Genomic DNA, 14,186 nt, shown 5'->3' with positions numbered 1-14,186 from the left:
GGCGCGGTCCCGTTCGCCTCTCGCTCGCCTCCCGCCTCCCCTCGGTCTCCCGAGGCGCCCGGACTCCCAGCGCGGCGGCGGAGGGGGCTGGAAGGCCGGCGGACGGTGATGTGGCGGGACTCTTTATGCGCTGCGGCAGGATACGCGCTCGGGCCTCGGGACGCGGCTGCGCTCAGTTCTCTCCTCTCGGAAGCTGCAGCCATGATGGAAGTTTGAGAGTTGAGCCGCTGTGAGGCGAGGCCGGGCTCAGGCGAGGGAGATGAGAGACGGCGGCGGCCGCGGCCCGGAGCCCCTCTCAGCGCCTGTGAGCAGCCGCGGGGGCAGCGCCCTCGGGGAGCCGGCCGGCCGGCGGCGGCGGCAGCGGCGGCGTTTCTCGCCTCCTCTTCGTCTTTTCTAACCGTACCGCCTCTTCCTCGGCTTCTCCTGAAAGGGAAGGTGGAAGCCGTGGGCTCGGGCGGGAGCCGGCTGAGGCGCGGCGGCGGCGGCACCTCCCGCTCCTGGAGCGGGGGGGGGAAGCGGCGGCGGCGGCGGCCGCGGCGGCTGCAGCTCCAGGGAGGGGGTCTGAGTCGCCTGTCACCATTTCCAGGGCTGGGAACGCCGGAGAGTTGGTCTCTCCCCTTCTACTGCCTCCAACACGGCGGCGGCGGCGGCGGCACATCCACGGACCCGGGCCGGTTTTAAACCTCCCGTCCGCCGCCGCCGCACCCCCCGTGGCCCGGGCTCCGGAGGCCGCCGGAGGAGGCAGCCGTTCGGAGGATTATTCGTCTTCTCCCCATTCCGCTGCCGCCGCTGCCAGGCCTCTGGCTGCTGAGGAGAAGCAGGCCCAGTCGCTGCAACCATCCAGCAGCCGCCGCAGCAGCCATTACCCGGCTGCGGTCCAGAGCCAAGCGGCGGCAGAGCGAGGGGCATCAGCTACCGCCAAGTCCAGAGCCATTTCCATCCTGCAGAAGAAGCCCCGCCACCAGCAGCTTCTGCCATCTCTCTCCTCCTTTTTCTTCAGCCACAGGCTCCCAGACATGACAGCCATCATCAAAGAGATCGTTAGCAGAAACAAAAGGAGATACCAAGAGGATGGATTCGACTTAGACTTGACCTGTATCCATTTCTGCGGCTGCTCCTCTTTACCTTTCTGTCACTCTCTTAGAACGTGGGAGTAGACGGATGCGAAAATGTCCGTAGTTTGGGTGACTATAATATTTAACCCTGGTCAGGTTGCTAGGTCATATATTTTGTGTTTCTTTTCAGTGTATTCAACCTAGGATGTGTTTGGCTAGATGGAACTCTTGACTGGTTGCAAGTGTCAAGCCACCGATTGCTTTCTTAGGCTATATGGTCTCTTCCTGAGGGCTATTGTCCGTTAATACAGAATACAGTACACTGTTAGTGGATTAGCGAGCTCGGTAATCCGGTCTCCTAAATGAACAAAAAAGTAGAGGCTTTTGAGGTTGAGCATATTTCGATTAAATCTTGGCTTAGGCCCTAGATCAAGGGTTTAGATCAGAATAAAATGAAAATTAGTGTTGCACGTACGCATATTGCATCAGAATCTTGCAGTGATTGTTTTAGTTTCCTGAGTTGCATTGATAGAGTCTTTTAAAATATGACTGATTTGCATAACTTTAGAAGCAGAATCATTTTCCGTATATGTGGTGCACATTGAGGGCAAAAAGTAGTTTTGTTAATGTTTAAACTTGTTACTTACAACTTTGAACTGTATTTAGAAGTTTTGTAGTTTGAAATCAATAGTGCCATAATATACCTTATAAGGCGTTCTTACTAGACCCTTGTTATATTTACCTTTTTCTCTCCCTATGGGGTGATGTAGGATAGTGCTTGAAATCTGCACTTCAGTAGCATTTAATGTTCAGTGCTCTTGTCATAAACATAGAATGGATATTGAGTAGTTTTTGATCCCAGATGATAATGTGTAGGTTCAAGGGTATTGTGTGTGGCAAGTGAAGATTGCAGAGATAAAACTTCAGTTCATGCTTGAAATTTAAGTGTTGTTGTGATGCCAGAATTGCTGCTCACCGTTTTTAGGTTTCAGGTCCTCTGACACCTTTTGGTATTGCTAATTTTACTGATTTGTGTAGAATGTCAGGTGTATTTTACCAGCTAATATCTAGAAATGCTGGCAAGAGGGGTTTACTCCAGCTTTAGATTGTAGGTATGTTAGCTTTTTTCATACCGTGTATTAAATTTACTGAGTCAGCTTGCTGAATAAGACAGAAAGCCCAAGAATTTTAACAGTGTGTAGCTTTAGTTGTCTAAAAGTTAGGCCTTCGGGCTTCAAAAGTTAGTGGTCATCGAAAACCATTAATCTTTGCAGTTTCAGGTACAACAGACTGGTTTTGAATAGGGATGCGGATGGGGCCGTCTTTTTGCAGAATGGAAAGTATTGACAGGAATTGAGAGCTATTGGTAGGCCAGTGTATAAGGTATGTGAAAACAGAATTAAGTTATTGGTCTGAAGTGACTGAAGCATTTAGGCTCTTTCAAGGCCTAAAATTTGGTAATATGAGTTTGGTAATGCGAATTGTGGCAGTGGACAATATTTAGTTAAAATTATGTAATTGCATAAGTACTAGCACAGTATTTTTAATAAAAATTATTTCTTAGCAAATATCAGTTGCATTTTGTCTAAAGGTAGAGTGACACTACAGTGTCTATATGTCCTGCTAAAAACTGTGGGGAATATTTTTTTTTAAGACAACGTTTATATCAGGAGAGGTTTTATTCCCTTGGATTATGTTAGCTGCATATAAATGTGCACAGTTAATTTTGCCCAAGTTTTTGTTTTGAAATGAATATAAAACTTAAGAAGTAGCTTCCCAAAATTTAGTTTTCTGTTAAGTCAAAAATATTATTTTAAAAGAGTATTTGCAAATTTTGAAGTTGGCATTAATTGAAAATGTTACTAAGGCTAAACTGGACCCGCTTGCCTAGAAGATAATTATGGAAAAATTCTTTTGTGACTTCCAAAGCAGTCTACTATTAGCATGAATTACTGACAGTCATCCAAATATATAGGAACAAAAAATTAAATGTTTATGTAACTTTGAAAAAAAAGCCTCTGAGAAAATAATTGAATGCTGTCTGGGAGACAGATTTCTTTCAGCACTTAAAGTACATACACACTACTTTTACTTTTCCCACTTGATTTAAAATTATCAGGGTTATTAAGACCTTAAAATTATTTTACCAGGTTTTTACATGTGAGCTGTGACATGACTGGCATTTTCTTTGATTTCAGCGTATGTGGGTCTCTACACATGAAATTTATGTGACTTAAAACTTTCTCTAAAACTGTACTTTTAGTTATGATATGCATAGAAAGCAGTATCAAATATTGCGTCAAATGACTAATAACACTTAATTTCTAGAGTTGTGGTTTTATTGAGCCAAAAGTTGATATGAAAAAAAGTCAGTAAGGAAAGTCAGTGAAGTGCTTGCTTTTTTGGTAATTGCTCTCCCAATAATTTTGATATTGCAACGTACTTGGTTTGCTTGTTTTCACATTAGTGTTTTCTGTTTATTGGGGTGGGAAGGCATTAAAATGGTCATTGAAGACTTTGTCTTTGACATGTTGTAGTATTTATTTCAGCAACTAACCTGTGAAAAGTTAAATTCCTTTATGAAAGTAGTGATTGGAGTATTTTTATCTGATAAAGAAAGATTAGTAATGAAGTTATTTCTCCGAGGAAAATTGAGGACAATAATTCAGTTTTAAAATATTATCGCATTATCGTAAAATTAAATTATTCTAAAAATTTGTTAGTAGGGTTATATACTTAATATTAGTCTGAAATATAGTGCTGAATTTGAGACTATAGAAAAATTTAGTGTATTTAGGGTATGTGGAAACTTTAGTCTTCTGTTGTATTTTCATTGTTTGGTAGATTTGCCTCTTTTCAAATAAATCTTCACAGGGAATACTTTTAACTTGTAGAGAGTACAGTGACTATTGAAGTTACCTAAATTACCTCAAGGTAAGTGATTACTGAAATTAATCATGAGGGTTTTAAAAAATATTTTATTCACAACATTTATTTTACATTGTTTTGTATCTGCTAAGTTATATTTCCTGAAAAACATAACTGGACCACCTAATTGCTATATGATAACTTACAAACTTCATTTTTCATAGTGCTTATTCAAGTGTAAAGCACAACTGAAAGGAGTAATGTACAGTTTATATGAGGAAAAAGGAATTTTATTGCTGCCAGTGTAAAAGTTTGCACAGCAGTATAGTCATCAATGCAGATTTACATTGCTTATAATATACTAAGTAAATACTAAATGATTAAAGATAATAAAATATGGTGAGGTATAACCACCTTCATTTTAAACTTAGTTTTAGAACATAGTAAAGAAAGGTTGCTTTATTACCTTTTTAGAATTTTATTTTTAATAACATGGGAAAGGCAACTGGTGATATTTTAATTTTTGTATGGAACAGTGTATCTGCTTTCTCATAGCCACATAAAATACATAAACTTCTTAGTGTTATGAAATGGCTTACTTTTTGGAAGTGAAGAAGTCTTCAATTCTTATTTTCTAATGTTATTTTGAAATTTGCCTCCATTTGCTGTTTTTTCATTTGGTGATAGCGCAACACTTAAAAAAATATTTTAAGCCACTTCTGAAGTAATCGCTTCAGACTTTTAATGGAGGAGTATTTGTTATGGGAAATTCACTTCACAAAGTTTTAACATTAATTCACTTGAAGTAAACGTTCTATTTTTAAATTTTCATCATTCTTTTTAGTAAGACGAAAGCTTAGGAAATCAATTTTATTATTGATACTGTGTGTGACTTCAGAGTTTGTAAAGATAATTGTAGAAGTGTTGCATGCATATGACAATTTTCTGCTTAATTGAAATGTGAGGCCTCTGCCATACTACAGGGATTTAGCTTCCAGAAAATGTAGTATTAAGATAGCTTAAGAAATGTATTTTTTTTTTTCTGTAGAAACCATTGGGTTAAACAGTTCTGAAGTTTTATTACATAGAACCCATTAGTTCTTATTCTTGTTACCTTTTTCTTCATTTTTTCTGTTAAACTTGATTTTCACAGTCAGCATTGAAGAATTCATCTTGTGGCCCAAATTCATTAAGAAAAGATGTTAGGATTTGTTCTGAAGATAGTGACTTAGGAAATTTGTGAGACTGGGGTCAGTCAGTTCTGTTTTACAATTGCTTTCTATCTGGTAGCTTTGAAATTAATGCAGTTGCTTATCAGAGAGAATAATGTTGAGGTTAGACTAACTTAAATTGGTAAGGCTTTGCTGAGCAAACTGATAACTGTAAGTCTTTTATAGGATGTTTTACTGCCACATATATGTTCTTCCATAGGTGATTAAAAGTATATTGGTCTGTGTTTGGTGATTCTCTTTGTACATATTGAATATATGCATTCACTAATATAAAATAATTTGTCAAGAAAGGTGAAATTAGTATATTGTACTTGACTATTCACCTTTCCCCTAGTTTTTCGAATTTTTTTCATTGGTTGCAGAGGAAGTATTAGCAATTTCATTCTTTTAAAATAGTTTGCACTGGAATAAATAAGTATTGGCAAATATTAATATAAGAAGAGTAACATAATTTATGGGTGAATTAATTTTATTTGGGAAGTTTTAGTTCTGTGTAATTAAGGCAGACTCTTCATTTGCAACAGTTGACACTGGGACGTGTGGACATCTTCAAGGTATTAGGACATCTTCAAGGCATTACTTTTTGGCAATGTTGAGAATTTTTTTTTGAGATGGAATCTCACTCTATTGCCCAGGCTGGTGTGCAGAGGCAGGATCTTGGCTCACTGGAACCTCTGCCTCCCAGGTTCAGGCGATTCTCCTGCCTGAACCTCCCAAGCAGCTGGGATTACAGGTGCATGCCACCACACCCAGCTAGTTTTTGTACTTTTAGTAGAGATGGGGTTTCGGCCACCTTGGCCAGGCTGGTCTCAAACTCCAGACCTCAAGGGATCTGCCTGCCTCAGCCTCCCAAAATGCTGGGATTACAGGCGTGACCACTGCACCCGGCCAGTGTTGAGAATATTGAGAGATGGATATTGTAGCTGTACCTGCCATCAAAAGAATTTTCTTGACCTCCACATAGTGTGAAAAAGAAGACTGTTTACGCATTATATTTTAAGTAATTAAACACATAATTATTATCAGTACTCATCACTTCAAATATGAACAGTGAATCTAACCAGTGTTTGATTTCTGTGTGTGTGTATGTGTATACAAAGTTAGCAAACCTTTTATCTTAATATTTATTAAACGAATTTTCGTTTCTTTAAAGAAAAGACTACCTTGGAGGATATTGTTCTATAATTTTTAAATATGGTCAGATCTATTTTAAATTACATTTAAATTTTGAGTATTACGTTTATCTATACTTTTAAGCGTATATACATTGTTTCATTTTAGATTTTAGGGAGGCAGTGTGGGCTCTGGAGCCACACTGCTTGTTTTGTAATCCTGGATCTTCCATTTAGTAGCTGGATGACTTTGAGTAGGTTATTTAGATTTTCTCAATCTATTTTATCTGTAAAATGGGGATGATAATGGAACCTACCGCATACGTTTATCTTGAATAGTAAGTGAGATAATAATAAGTCATTCATTTAGCATAGTACCTGCCACATTGTAAATACTTAAATGGTAGCTACTGCTCTGAAAAACTAATTTCAGGTTATGTATGTAGGGAAATTATTTGTATTTTCATTTATGGTGTATGATTGTAACTGAATTTCCTCAGTTTGGGCCATGTTAGGATTTTAATTGTTTCAAGTTATAAGTGTTTTTAAAAATAAGGGTATTCCTTTAGGAAGTCTGGGTATGACATGTCTGCGATTTTGCTGTTTCATCACAAATGGGAAATAAATTTCTGCTAACTCAAACTGTTAGCCAAAGTAAAATTAATTATGCCAATCAAAAACTATTTGCTTTAAAATATAAAAGGCAAAAACTTCCTATTAGCATAATGAAGTAGAATTTTTAAACTTTGTTATAATCTTAAATTTTCTTTAGTGTTGAAGATAGGTCAACTTTTAACTATCATACATTTTTATTCATATAAAGTAAACCCTGCCTCAAATGCAATAAACTTAATATGAGTTATGTAAACTTTGGTCAATAGAGGTATATTTTTTAGCATTTCCTTTTGAAAATTTCAGCTTTTTGAGGGAGTCTTGCAACTGAACGTCAAGTTACATTTATTACAATAAAATTTACACTTAATATAATCTGTAATGCATTAACATAATATGGGAACTTTTAAAGTATTCAATCTCTGTATTACTGTGTCCTATTTTCACATTTGGCCAGAATTCTCAATATCATTTAGGCCCAAGACGTGGGAAGAAAGAACTAAAGAACTAAAGGATTTTTTTCTTCATTTTTTTTTATTGAATATGGGGAAAGATGGAATAAGCTTATTTGTCCAGTAAAGGCCATTATGTGTACATAGGGATTATTTTTTTTTTCCCCCTTGGGCTGTACTGATTTCCCAGATGTACCACAGCACTCTCAGTAGTGAAGCACTTGACTTCCAGTGAGTGGATTTTTTTTGTGTGTGTGTTTTATATTGCAGAGTGAATACACCCTGTCTGATACTATGTGACTGTCTGATTATGTGATTTTTATGCATTTTATGTGTTTTGTAAACTAGCTATATTTTTGGTCCATGTCTAGATTGTAGAATTGAATTGTGCATTTTGGCATCTGAGCACAGCTGAGTTTTCTAAATCAATCTCTCTCCTTGCACCTAGTTTTTGCTTTGGATCACTACCTAAAACTTACTGTTGATTTAATATTAGAGCACTTAAGCATAGCTTTGACTTTTGTTTCCTTTGATTTTTGTAGATTTTCAGGCTGAAGTACAATAAGGTTCTCTGTTCTTTACTAGTAATTGCAAAGATTATATTCTGTGAATTTTATTTAATACTTTTGATATTTTGAAGAGGATGTAATTATTTAAGGTATTATGAAATGCATTGTGATTTGAATTAGATACTCTTTTGAGATGGAGTTTTGCTCTTGTTGCCCAGGCTGGAGTGCAATGGTGCGATCTCGGCTCACCGCAGCCTCCGCGTCGTGGATTCAAGCGATTCTCTTGCCGCAGCCTCCCAAGTAGCTGGAATTAACAGGCATGCGCCACCATGCCTGGCTAATTTTATGTTTTTTTTTTTCAGTAGAGATGGGGTTTCTCCATGTTGGTCAGGCTGGCCTCAAACTCTTGACCTCAGGTAATCTGCCTGTCTCAGCCTGCCAAAGTGCTGGCATTACAGGCATGAGCCACCGCGCCTGGCCTCAGATACTCTTAATTAGATGCATTTAAAAATTTAACCCACCGTTGCTGGCATGAATAGATGTATTTTTAGAGTGATTCATAAATATCATATACATGTTTAAAGTTACAAACTTTTTGCTTATTTCAAAATGCAGGATTCTTTTCCATTTAAAATTCCCTCTCTTTGTGAGACTTCTTTTTGAGTATTCTGGTTACTCTAAACTGATTGGAGATGAAATTAGATAGAATTGAAAACTGTACTTTTAAAATGAAATTTTGGGGATGTCATTAAGCTTGATATTTTAGGTTTTTTTTTTAGTGTGTATTATAAATTATTTTACACTGTCAGCGATAAAATGGAATGCCTGGGATTTTTTTAAATTTATTTTGTTGATTTTTATAAGGTAAAAACAGTGTTTTGCTAGGCTTAATATGACCATGTTGTAAAATTTATCGTATACCTTGAAAGAATCATTTATGAAAGATACTGAATTAGCTAATACATACTCTGTCTTATGTAGTTTTTGATTAACAATACACTTTTTAAATCATTAGCTCATTTGATTTTGCAAAGAACAGGTAACCTAAGAGGCAGAAAGAACAGGCATTACTTTTCTTTTTCTTTCTTTTTTAATTTTTTTTTTTTTTTGCACCTTAGGAATTGTAGCTCCAGTGGAATCAGTATCTTGTTAATGGCTAGTGAAAGATTGAGTCTGAAGAAGGATGCAGGACTTTTTTGGTACTTGGTGCAGTATTCGTCCCATTGTGTTACATGAGTGGTTCTTAAACTTCAGTGTATTAGAACAACCTGAAGGGCTTATTAAGCTATGGATTGCTTGCTCCACCCTCAGAGTTTCTGATTCAGTAGGTCTGGATTGGGACCTGAAAATTTTTATTTCTTAGAAGTTTTCAAGTGATACTGATGCTGGTGGTCTGGGGATCACACTTTGAGGACCACCGATGAACATTATCTCCCACCAAGCAAACCCTTAACATGTTATGCTCCTTTAGGTTATTAGAGTTTATACATGCATTATTTCATTTGACCTGTAAACTCTAAGTAGCTTTGCATGGAAAATGTTATCCTGATTTTATAGATGAGATAGTGAGTTTAGAAAGGCAGTATGGTGGAATGGAGCATAGATTTGGAGTTGGCTAGACCTAAAGTCCAGATTAAATCTTTGCTCAAGGCTGGGCGTGGTGGCTCACGCCTGTAATCCCAGTGCTTTGGGAGGCCAACGTTGGTAGATTGCTTGAGTCCAGAAGTTCGAGACCAGTCTGGGCAACATAGGGACACCCTGTCTCTACAAAAAAAAATACAAAAATTAGTTGGGTGTTGTAGTGCGCACTGGTAGTCCCAGCTACTGAGGAGGCTGAGGTGGGATCACCTGAGACTGGGACTTTGAGGCTGCATTGAGCTGTGATTGGGACACTGTACTCCAGCCTGGGTGACAGAGTGAGACCCTCTCTCAAAAATAAATAAATAAATACATCCCTGCTCAGCCACTTATCAGTTATGTAGATAACACTGCCTAACCTTACTGAACCCTGTTTCGACAACTCCAAAATGGGAGTAAAAATCCTACACTTGTACAGTGGTTTTTTAGGTTTGTTAAAAGTATAGGTGAGGTTTTTTTCAGAGTATTGGTTGCCATCTGGGAGTGATCCCCTTTTCACCTCCTCTAGGACTTTTAGCATTTTCTGGAGACATTTTGGTGGTCACAGCTGGGGTGGTAGATTGTGCTATTGGCTAGGGGCTTGAAGCCAGTGATGCTGCTTAACATCTTATATGGCACAAGACCCCTCCCCGTCAACAAAGAATTATCTAGCCCAAAATGCTGTGTAAAATCTCTGGTATATAATAAGTGTAATATTTGATGAAAATGAGTACCTTTGCCCCCAGTTTTGATATTTAAGATGGTCAACTTACTAAATCAGTGATGGAGTTAGTCCTAACATCTGGGTTTTCTGACTGCTGCTAGGCCAGTATTCTTTATATTATAATAAGAACTTTGTCCACAGAAGATATCCCTAATAACAAAAAAGGTTTATTTGAAGAGGACTCATGTGTTCTTCAGCTGATTGTGAAAGTGTTGCTTTGAACTTCTGTTAGAAAAGGTTGAAGATGTTTTCCATAAGCGTTTTTAATACTGTACGTAGTATTCAGAAGGATGTTTAAATTTTTTTTTAAGTTTTGCTAGTAGTTTTTAAAGTAATCCTTTTTCCTTTAATTATGTAGTTGTTGAACTGTTGGGAGTTACTTTTCTCTTACTGTTTTGTTATTTAATGTATTCTTTGACCTTATGCTTTTTTATTCTAAAGCTGCTTTTATTATAGTCAGATATGATGAAGTTAAATGTACAATGTAAAATTGCAAACTTCCAACGAGCTATACAAACTTAAATATTTTCTAGGTAAAGAAAATAGGGCTGACTCTAAGGTTCTCTGATCCATGTGTTGCATTCTTTTCTAGGCCCTAAATTTGCTATGCCAGCCTGTTGAATGAAAGTGCTTTATTTATCTAAATTAGAAACTTGTATTAAAGTGAAGTTTTAGAAAAAAAGAAACAAAAACGGAATGTAGTTTTAGGTTAGCCCAGAGATGGGAAGATGCCAAGGGGGTAGCTTTAGTGCATTCTGAATTTTTTGATTTTGTTTTGTTTTTAGGGCAGGCAAATATAATTACGAAAGTGTTCTAGGAATAGATTGCTGTGATTTTTTTTCTGTTTGCTTGATTTTACAATTTTCTTTGCCTCTCACTTTTGAATGCAGAATAAAATGTCAAGGCCTTATTTCTTTTAAATTCTTAAGAAATTTAAGATTTGACTGTTAATTCTTTTTGAAATACAGGGGATATTTTGAGATACCAATTATTTAAGACAAATAGGACTCATTGTTACAATTCAGTTGAATAAGGCTTATGATGTTTATTTCAGTATATGAATGAAAACTCTATGTGCTTATTGTACTTAAGAAAATTTCTTTTATTAAAAACATGACTAAAGAGAATTTTAAAAATCACCCATTGTCCTACTTCTCTAAAACTTAATGTTTTCATATTAGCTTCCAGTTTTGTTCATATGCATATACTTTAAAACCTAGTTCATGGTGAACTTAAGATGGTGTTCTTTTTAAAAAATAATTTCCATTGCACTTTGTTGTTGCCTTAATTAAATGGTGAAATCATCAGAAATATTTATTTTCCTATACTTATACACTTATTAAGCTTGTTGCCATTTTTTTTATTTTCTGATTTTTTAAGTGGATTTAAGATAACCTAAACATAGAGAAGATTTTCATGGTTTTGATTCATGAAATCATAATGTTATACAAACCTAACTGAAGTGTTAGAGCCTTGAAGCATTTTCCCCCTGAATTACATATGGTAACTCTACTTGTATTTAATACTGAAAGTATATTTTACTTATTTAAGTGAGACAAAGTAAAATTTAGCTGAATACTTTAGATCTATCAATTTCCTTTTCCTGTTACAAGAACATTACATTGTGTTGAAATTAAAGTGGATATAGAAGGTAATTAGAATAAACTGCCGCATCATTTTTATAGTAAAGTGGTAATAACACTATTGCTTTCTGTTTTTTTTAATCAGAAGGAGTATTGGCTTGTAATGATGTTACTGTTCCCCGAAGCATATTTTGAATGATACGGTTTATATTTGCACAGTTGCCCAGGTAAACAGTGTGATATTAATTGATCAATTTGCTATTTATTTGCATTTTTAATCAGTACTAGTATTTGTGCTTAAAAATGTTGCATATGTTTTGTCAGATTTGATTTTTAAGTGTCAGATACTAAAACAAATAACCTTAACTTTATTAAATTATAATTTTTTATCAGTGAGCTGGTATTCATTTATTCATATAGTTAGAACAAAAAATATTTAAAGTATTGAGGTAGAAACAAATTAGTCTCTTTTTAATTAAAAGCCAGATTACTTGTTAGAGTAACATTTTCCCAAATGAGGTAAAATTGTTTCGACTGTTAAACTTAAGGAAATTTTGATCTAGGTGTGGTATATACCTTCTTGTGGGGTGCTAATGAAAACAGGGATGGCAAAAATATTTTGTTTGTGAGTGTATGGATTTATGCTTTTTGACAACCTAAGAAACACTCTTACATCTGAATATCTTTCATGGACTAGCTGTAGGAAATCTATATAAAATAACAGTATACTGAGAGTATGACACAGTTTTACATATCTAGATTGTGGTTGTGATTATATATAATACTATAAAATATGCTAACATTCTGGTTATTAATACTATTTGGATTTTTTTAATACTGAAAAGGTCACACAGATTGTGATTATTGTGTAGTGTCCAAGAACTAAGGCCTACCATCTGTTACTCAAATGTATGAAAAAATTAAGATAATTTAGTGATATAAGTGGTTTTGACACCACTGTTTTTGGAATAATCTAATTATGATTTTTATGAAGACTAATATCAAATTTTAAACATTTGCAAAAATGAAACCTAATAGTTATACTGTTATTTATATTTATATTAAAATACAGATACTGGCTGAGAACTAAAGATTGTGTAATAAACGCCTGGCCTTCAGTCATTTGGTTTTTTTTTTTTCCCCTCGATTGTTTGGATAGTTAACTGCACATCATGTTTTAATTTGAGAAATTAAGTTATACAAGATTTTGGTATTTTAAACTAGTTTTCCTAACTGGTTGAGATATATAAGAATTCAGTATTACAGGACTCAATCAGGGAACTGATTTAATACGAATTTCTTAAAAATGTGTTTAAATATTTTTCAAGTTCTTTGCTTCATCTTCTACAACTTAATTCTTGTCTGTATGCAAATGAGCTTCCCCATTTAAAATTTTGTTGTTGCCTTTTAGGCCACTATGGAAGTTGTGTCTTTAATTTTCACCCACAAGAATTTGGTCTTACCAAATTGTGTAAGTCTTCAAAATTGTGTATTTGGCCTAATATTATAGAATCTGATTGATTTTAATCTACCTTGTTTCATTTATTATGTTGACATTTTCTTGAGAAATTTGTTATTCCAGATGATTAACATAATATTTAAGTTTAGATATGATTTTGAATTTACATTTTCAAATGCAACTTTGTGTCTGTGGCCTATTTTTTTTTTTTTTTTTTTACAAGAAACATCTTGCCAATTTTTAGATTAATCTGTGAGGAAAGTAGATTGGTTTACTAGACTCAGTTTGTAGACTTTGGTGAGAACTGAATTGTAGGCTATGAAAAAAATACTTTTTGAGCCTTTCTGAATAGACATATATATATAAATTATATCTCTTATATTAAGTGAGGCACATATGTAGGTGAGATTTTTACCTGAATATTAAAAGTTTAAAAGTCATTATCTATTCTGTTTACTTAATAGTATTTAAAGGGTGTGAGAAGTGTTATGTGTTTCTGTCCCTTGTTTCTATCCCTCCCATGTAACTGTTGGTACTTTTATCTTCCCAGGTATTAAACTTGTATGTTTTAAAAGCTTATTTACCGGTTGAAACGGTTAACTTAGTTTTTTCTTTGAAGTTTCAGCCTAAATATTTTCTGTTTTTTTATATGTCCTTTAAATATGAAAATTCTACAGCTAATCATAATTAGTAATTTTACTTTTTCCCCTATTACAGTAACTGGTTTCATAATAAAATGGTATCCCTTCAATAACAAGCATTTATAGGTAGTTTATTAAAACTAAGGGTGTTATCTATTCAAACCAAGCAATGCAGACTTACTCTTGACTCTTAATATATTTTAAAATTTCATATTGTTAAAATTTAAAATACGATTTTGACTAGTATTTTAGTGTATGTTATTTTAGATATTTTAATAATTCACTACTTAAGAATGAATTGTCAAGTATGATTATAAAGTTG

The 14,186-nt window shown here is 35.4% G+C and overlaps 1 protein-coding gene across 7 annotated transcripts in view; it reads left to right on the top strand.

Moving 5' to 3' along the window:
• Positions 1-584: 584 nt before the first annotated feature.
• Positions 585-14,186, top strand: part of PTEN (phosphatase and tensin homolog) — a 104,507-nt gene continuing 90,905 nt past the window's right edge. For 4 of the 7 annotated variants that reach the window (XM_055274305.2, XM_055274304.2, XM_063637882.1 and 1 more), the window contains exon 1: positions 780-1,095. In XM_055274305.2, the coding sequence (XP_055130280.1) occupies positions 1,017-1,095 (79 nt within the window). In that variant the 5' untranslated portion in view covers positions 780-1,016. Of the gene's footprint in view, positions 1,096-1,130; positions 11,992-13,208; positions 13,236-14,186 lie in introns of those variants that run through there. The other 3 variants (XM_055274306.2, XM_063637883.1, XM_063637884.1) reach the window with 3 other exon arrangements.

The sequence above is a fragment of the Symphalangus syndactylus genome, chromosome 4, assembly GCF_028878055.3.
Source record: "Symphalangus syndactylus isolate Jambi chromosome 4, NHGRI_mSymSyn1-v2.1_pri, whole genome shotgun sequence".
In the NCBI taxonomy this organism is placed as follows: domain Eukaryota; kingdom Metazoa; phylum Chordata; class Mammalia; order Primates; family Hylobatidae; genus Symphalangus; species Symphalangus syndactylus.
The sequence above is the reverse complement of the archived record's forward strand: the minus strand, read 5'-3'. Positions and strand labels throughout refer to the sequence as shown.